Source organism: Penicillium arizonense (assembly GCF_001773325.1).
Source record: "Penicillium arizonense strain CBS 141311 chromosome Unknown PENARI_contig063, whole genome shotgun sequence".
NCBI lineage: Eukaryota > Fungi > Ascomycota > Eurotiomycetes > Eurotiales > Aspergillaceae > Penicillium > Penicillium arizonense.
In genome coordinates this window covers 1-6,660 of record NW_019173340.1, presented here as the reverse complement: position 1 = coordinate 6,660, position 6,660 = coordinate 1, and the positions used below count along the sequence as shown (strand labels likewise).

Here is a 6,660-nt window from a genome sequence, read left to right as displayed (position 1 = left end):
AGCACGAAAACCACTAACGTGGCACCTTCTCGAGGGTAATTGATAGCCATTCAGATCCGCAACTTCGGCGATCATCCCCATACTCGACCCTGATACGCAAAAGATTGACGCTCCAGGCTGGTAGAGGTTTGAATCACCACCCGCTAGCCAGATATAGCTTTCATTTTTGCATTCGAGAACTTGAAGTACAATCCTAGTGTCGTGACACTAGCAAAAGTCCGGAGGTCTGCAGCATTCAACAGCAAGGCCCAGAGAAACCAGCCAATTGCCCATAGATGTGTCCAGTACATATCAGAGTTCATCGACTACCCACTCCACCATATCCTTTTGTATGGCAAATCTGGTCGTTTCGGGAAACCCGCGTTGCAACACGCTAATACTAGCCCCTGATGGTATGAGACGCCTTCAATACAACCTGCTGGTTCATCTTTCCATCACCTCGTCGTTCCATTAGTACGAGCATGTACGGAAACCCCGCGATCTAATGCTAGGTTCCAAGTAACCGGTATCGACTATGGAAAATCGCGGATAGGCCCTATTATCGCTGGTTAGTGCAATTAGCGTAACACGTAACAAAGACCCTGCATAAATTTCTTTAGCCATTTCTGTTCGCCGCCATTAATAGATATCTGTCTGTCTGAGTGCATGAATGGGACATAGCAAAAAATATATAAACCACGGCCGGACCAATATTTCCCACATACCAGGCAACATTTTTTCTCTCTTTTAACTATACTTAACCATACTTTACGTGGCAGACTTGCCTTAATTCACGTTGAGAACTATACGATGGATCACCTCAAGACAAATGAAGAACCTACGCTGCCCGATGACCCATCAGCTAAGGCAAAGCATATTTTCAAACTTGTCAAGAAGTCATTGTTCGAAGATGTCGAATCGGTCTCCAAGTCTTTTGAAGATAGAGACCTCGAAGAGTGCATGTTTTTGGCGAAAGAAATTGCGGCCAAGTCCGACCTTCAACCAAAACTGCGTCTAGCTCTAGACAGAAATACTCAGCCTGATTGGGATGATTTCTATTCAAGCATTGTGGGAAACTACGACGACGGGGTTACGGTCACGCCGCAGGTCCTTCTTGCAGATGCGGTATTTCTATCAGAGACTTGATTAGAATCATTCGGGACCTTGAGATCGACGTGGAATGAATTCTCGGGCGTAAGAAGTTATCTTTTTGTGCTGAGCTTGGATCTTGCTAATCTATAACAGGAATATCATACGATAAGGTTGAGCTAAACATTGGGATGCTTCAGGGCACAACATTTCATCCCAGCGCGTAAGCTGAAGTCGTGGGTATGGCTAGAAGAGACATGTGAGGACACTCTTTCACCAATTTGTATCTAGACTTTCTCGTTCGAGTCTTAGCAACGGATTTTTGAGTCTATTCACTGTTCACTGCCCACAACTCATCATCCAAGGAGAAGCATCTCTTTTTAAAATTATTCGCATAACCAGAGTTCAGAATTTTGACGTGGACGGAAATAGACTGGTCGTATTAGAAAAAATGGACTGCATTATATCCAAATTCTAACCCGAGCTCAAGGGGCTCCAGTGCTTCATATTCAAGATATACTGCTTTGGTTATCAAGATCCGCTGGGCTACCCGTTTTTCGAGAAAGGCATTTTTCATCGTCGATTGCTTTATCTTTACGCTTTTAATTTCCGCTCCCTAAATAGCAATGCCCAGAAACAATGAAAAAGCATGTAAGCTCGGCAAATATGCCGTAAGTTTAGACGATGTTGCGCCAGGGAAAATCCTTACCATAAACCAAGTGATGCCGGCCCTGATCTTTCATTTGAGAAAAAAAGACGATTTGATATTGTGTGAGATCGACGAATAGGAGTCTAACGGCTCGTGGTGCGGCATAAGGACAAGGCTGCCAATTGATTTGTGTCTTTGTATACTGTACCATGACATGCAAGGATATAAATACTTTCCATTCTCTGGAGAAGATTACATTCCAAGAGGCGCAGATATTTACTGGCTCTGACTTGAATTATTCTGGGGCTCAAAATGGAGATATGCCTCTCCGCAGCAATTACATACCTTATGGTCTTGAAATTAGAAGTGAGCTCCATGTTCCGTGCTGAAATGGTTTACTAACCACTTGACCAGCCCAGGGATCATTTACACATCCGAGAGCAAGACAAAAGAGCGGTGACAATAGGAGCAACGGGATGGAAGCTAGAGCTTTCCCTCAACGAGATGAAAAGTTCCATATTTGGATGCGCATTTCTTCTCGACCACGGAGGATATTTTTGGTGCATTATTTGTCACACACTGCAGCATTTGAGAAATCCAGAGTGGAAGCCACTATCCGGAACCGAAGGCCTTCGAGTTGGCAGCAAAACTCGAAAAGGACTACTGCATCTATGCCCTGTCCTTTATGGCAATACTTCCGCGTTGGTTCCATTCACCGTGGTGGAGAGCACGACACCTGGTCGAATAATGATTTGGCAGGCTGAGCACCCGGATAGCCAGTACACGCTTCAACTCAAGGCCGAATTACTGTGTCAAATTTCTAAAGCAGCTTTGATTGGAAATTGGAAATATGTTCGGCGCTTGATCCTCGGCTTCGCCATTCGTGGGTCACGACTTTTGTTGGTTGTCGTTGTCGTGACCAAGGGACCGGTAAATGCCATTTGGGAACGGATGACTAGGAATTCTTTTGAGCCTCTCGAGTGATTGTGCGCATTAATTTATGTTCCTTCTTTTGGCCGAGGACTTGAGCTACGGGGCTCTAAGTCGTCCATCAATGTAACACAATAGTATTGTTTCACTTCTCGCTTGCAATTCTTAGAACAATTTTGTGATGGTGATCGGGAAGTGACTCCGTCGGGATAGCTCTCGGCATATCTGTCCTTTGGTGGAGGCTCAGCTACCCAGCAATTACTTTCCTCTGCCAGAAAGACATTATTCGAACAAAAAATGTTGCTCAATTCGACAGAAGGTGTGGGCATGCTCATGGATAGAGCTTATCTTATCTGACGGATTAAACAATGAACATCCCGGATCGAAACAGCGGAGAGGCTATAACCAGAGTCAAGATGAGCCGCCCTGCTCCACCGAGGTAAGTGTGGAAGTCCTGACATCTTCTGTCAATTATAAAGTTGCTGGTTCCCATATGACCTTACAAGAGACTTGATTTTTATTAATCTTCCATTCGACCTAGCAATTGCGGAACACCATGACAGCTCGTGCTCAAACAGCCTGCCTATATTGTCGGACCAATAGAAAACGCTGCAATGGTGGACCTCCTTGTCAGAACTGTGTTGATTTTGCAAAAGAAACTTGTGAGTTTGTCCTCACTGCAGCTAGCAGGAAGCGTGTTGCAAAGCACATAAGGAATGAAAGTGGTGCATGCGGCGGGTGCCGCACGAAAAACACACAGTGCAAAGGAGGACCGCCGTGTGGAGAGTGTATTCAACACAAGGAGAAGTGTACATTTGAGATTGGTTCTCGGAGCAAGAAGCACCTCCAGACAAGGGACAGATCGGCCTGCCTGCGGTGCCACTCCAAGAAAATCCGCTGTACTGGCAAAGGACCTCCGTGTGGGACATGTACCGCACGCGGGCTTGAAAGTACGTGTGAGTTCCCAGGGAGAGAAGTTCACATCGAGAATGCGGCATCTCTGACTCATTGCGATATCGCCACCGAGTCATTCCGGAACTATGGTCTAGAGACGGATCCAATCCAACGGCCCGAGAGCCCCGTTGATGAAGAGTCCGACAGCAGGTCGCCATCCTACACCGCCACCATTGCTGCTTTTGACAGAACACTAACGTGTCTCGACCCGTTACTGGAAGTTACCGCACCAAGTTCCAAAGTCAGTAGCCTGACTGCACTATCGGAGCTAAGCGAAGCCCCAAGATTGAATATTAGCAGTTCCTACAATACTGTTGACGCACCTTCACCGGAAGACCGCGCGTCATATAAGCAGCTACTCGACATCCTCCCAGGCCGTGAAATGGTCGACCATCTGATAGAAACATACTTTACATCTATTTCCACGGTAGATTTAACCTACTAAACATGCCGAGATATGTCCACTGACAACAACTAGCTATTCTGTATCATCGATGCCGCCACCTTCAAAGATGAGTATACGATGTTCTGGCGGAACCCTATTTTAGCGCCTCCCTCCTGGTTATCCTTGCTTTTCGCAATCCTGGCTCTTGCGTGCCGTGCGGAAGAAGATCACACAAAAGGCGGTCTCTATGATTGTATGTCGATGTGGTACGAGAATGCCGCCTGGGACTGTTTGTTGACCAACGACGCACCATTTGAACCATCGCGGAGTTCATTAAAAGCAATGGTACTCATCATCTATGGTCGCACACACCGTGGAGAGAATGTTCTCAATCAACTGCAAATGGCTCATCAGATGGCAATTTCCATTGAGTGTCATGAGGATATCAGTCAGTGTGTTCTTCAGCCCTCAGTTTGCGAGGAATGTCGATCTCTTTCGATTGGATTGAAAACACTTTTCATGCTCAATGGCCAAATGCATGACTACTACCGCAACCCGGAGCTCAGAGAGCAATTGCAGCTACTAGCTGATACCGGCAAACTGTCCCCTGAAAACTCAAGAATATCAATGGGCGTGGAAGGATCATCTCCCGCGCAGATGACGTTCACCCATCTAAAGTTTCAGCTTTTGAAAATATCAGATACGATGTGCCTGATTGCAGAACTCGGTTTGAGGTCGGAATGGAGCGTCGCTGCGCTTGAGGCTGAGATATCCCTCATGGAGAAACACTGCAGCAATCTCTACACTAAGTCCAGTGGATCTGGTTCGCAGCTGGTGTCTCCCCACATGGGCTACGGTATACTGCACTGCTATATGAACTATCTGCTTCATCTTCTCTTCATGCCTGATCTCTGGCAATACCTAAATGGGGATATCGCACCCGAGACAGAGCTATCTGCCTTCAAATGTATGGCATTTGCAAAGGCCTCGTTGCGAACTTTCAATCATCTGGCTGAAAACATACAGCCCAATACTTATGCTTGGTATATTCGAGGACTCGGAAGCTACTATGCCGAGCAGTCGGCATCTACTCTCATCAGAGGCGCTACAGGGCTTGAGGGAGAAAAGGAAGACCAAGAGATCCGTTCTTTAGTGGAGCGTACGTTGGGAATATTTTCTACATTGTCGGACCGCAGCATCTTCTCTACAAGAGGAGCGTTTATTCTCGAATACCGATGTATGCCTCAACCACCCAAACGCTATTCTCCGACTATTAGTATCTAACTTCGCTCCAGGATTGAGTGTGAGGTTATTCGGAAAAGGGGCAAGATACCTGTTCTGGCCATGATCATCGATCCTGGACAGGCATGTCTTTCGCCTCGAGCCACTTTAGACATTGTATGTGTTAGTGTTTTAGACGACAGCTATTCACTCCTGTATTAAATGCCATATCCTTATGTACGCTTTTGTATTCTTTCTGATGAAGCTAACAAGCTCCCGTCCATTAAGTCTGGTCATAAAATCATCATACCATTCTTTATAGAGGAATCATATTGCTCGCATTGTACCTAGGCATTACCTTTTGGGCGGGCCTGTGAGCCTTGCAATGGGCCTAGTGGATGTATATTCCCTAAACGCAATAGCGGAATGATTACAATTCAATAATCCGTGATGAATTTTGCTCGCCCTGGGTCGCTCAATAGATACCTTTTGATTCGATATGTGCTAAGAGAACGACGTGTTACGCCATCGTCGTTACACTTCCGTTTTCCCGTTGAAGGCTAGCAGCAACCACGCGTTAGTCTGGTCGCTCAGTCGAAGCAATATAAAAGACACATATCCCCTGGATAAACAATGTTATAGGCAATATTCATCTTTCCTTGATAGTGGGAACACGTCCTACATTTTTTTTACCAAACTGAACTAAGCCTCATTTGGTAGTCTCTATCGCTACACAGATATGACATCCGCACAAGCCATGTCGTATGACGACATAATGGGATACTCGGCCATGGAGGATATGGGATACAGCATGCTCCCAGCCGACTCGCCGCCCGAGAATATGGCCACGGAGGTGGAGAGATCGCTCCGATCACGACCAAACGAAGTGTCAGGGCCGATTATGTATGGAAGAGGGGATCATGATGCATGCGAGAACTTCTTGAGATTCGGACTCCAGGGTAGCGAAGTGTGTTCTTCAGTTCAGTGGTCATTGTACAGAACTAAATATAATGGCAGTTCACCAGGAAGGTCGAAGAAGTGATCGGAAGGCCGGCCTTCCTTCTCCACCAAGGCCCAGTCATCGTCCACTCGTCCGATCGCCCAACCAGCTGGGGAATCAATGCCGCCCACCCTTGCCGAGATGGAGTCTCGGTGTTCCGAACCCTCTCAGGTAACCCGGGGGATAGAGTGACAACCTTCAAGCTCTATCCAATCTCCCAGCACGCACAGGAAAGACGAACACCGAGATCTTTCAATTTGCGATCAAACGAAGTCCTTTTCGTGCGAGGCGGAGTCAAGATGATAATTTCACTGCCTGCTGGAGAATCCTTTGTTTGGGAAGGGTTTTCTAAGGACCCGTGGGGGATGGATACATCATCAGCACGTGAAGCTTTTGCTTTCATGAAGATCTAGTGGAAACCGCGCTGTGGCATGCTGGATCTTCATGTGGTGG

The 6,660-nt window shown here is 46.7% G+C and overlaps 3 protein-coding genes across 3 annotated transcripts; all 3 read left to right on the top strand.

Moving 5' to 3' along the window:
* Nucleotides 1-789: 789 nt before the first annotated feature.
* PENARI_c063G00404 (uncharacterized protein) lies at nucleotides 790-1,125 on the top strand (the record flags this gene model as incomplete). Its single annotated transcript, XM_022637565.1, has 1 exon — nucleotides 790-1,125. The coding sequence occupies one exon, from the start codon at nucleotides 790-792 to the stop codon at nucleotides 1,123-1,125; it is 336 nt and encodes a 111-aa protein (XP_022482572.1).
* Nucleotides 1,126-2,464: 1,339 nt separating this feature from the next.
* On the top strand, nucleotides 2,465-5,287 carry PENARI_c063G09151 (fungal specific transcription factor domain-containing protein; the record flags this gene model as incomplete). Its single annotated transcript, XM_022637577.1, has 5 exons — nucleotides 2,465-2,600; nucleotides 3,616-4,028; nucleotides 4,080-5,145; nucleotides 5,198-5,223; nucleotides 5,282-5,287. The coding sequence occupies 5 exons, from the start codon at nucleotides 2,465-2,467 to the stop codon at nucleotides 5,285-5,287; spliced, it is 1,647 nt and encodes a 548-aa protein (XP_022482573.1).
* A 695-nt stretch (nucleotides 5,288-5,982) lies between these two features.
* On the top strand, nucleotides 5,983-6,377 carry PENARI_c063G03720 (uncharacterized protein; the record flags this gene model as incomplete). Its single annotated transcript, XM_022637570.1, has 2 exons — nucleotides 5,983-6,174; nucleotides 6,225-6,377. Coding segments are annotated over 2 exons (345 nt in total), but the record flags the coding sequence as incomplete, so codon positions are not given.
* Nucleotides 6,378-6,660: the final 283 nt, after the last annotated feature.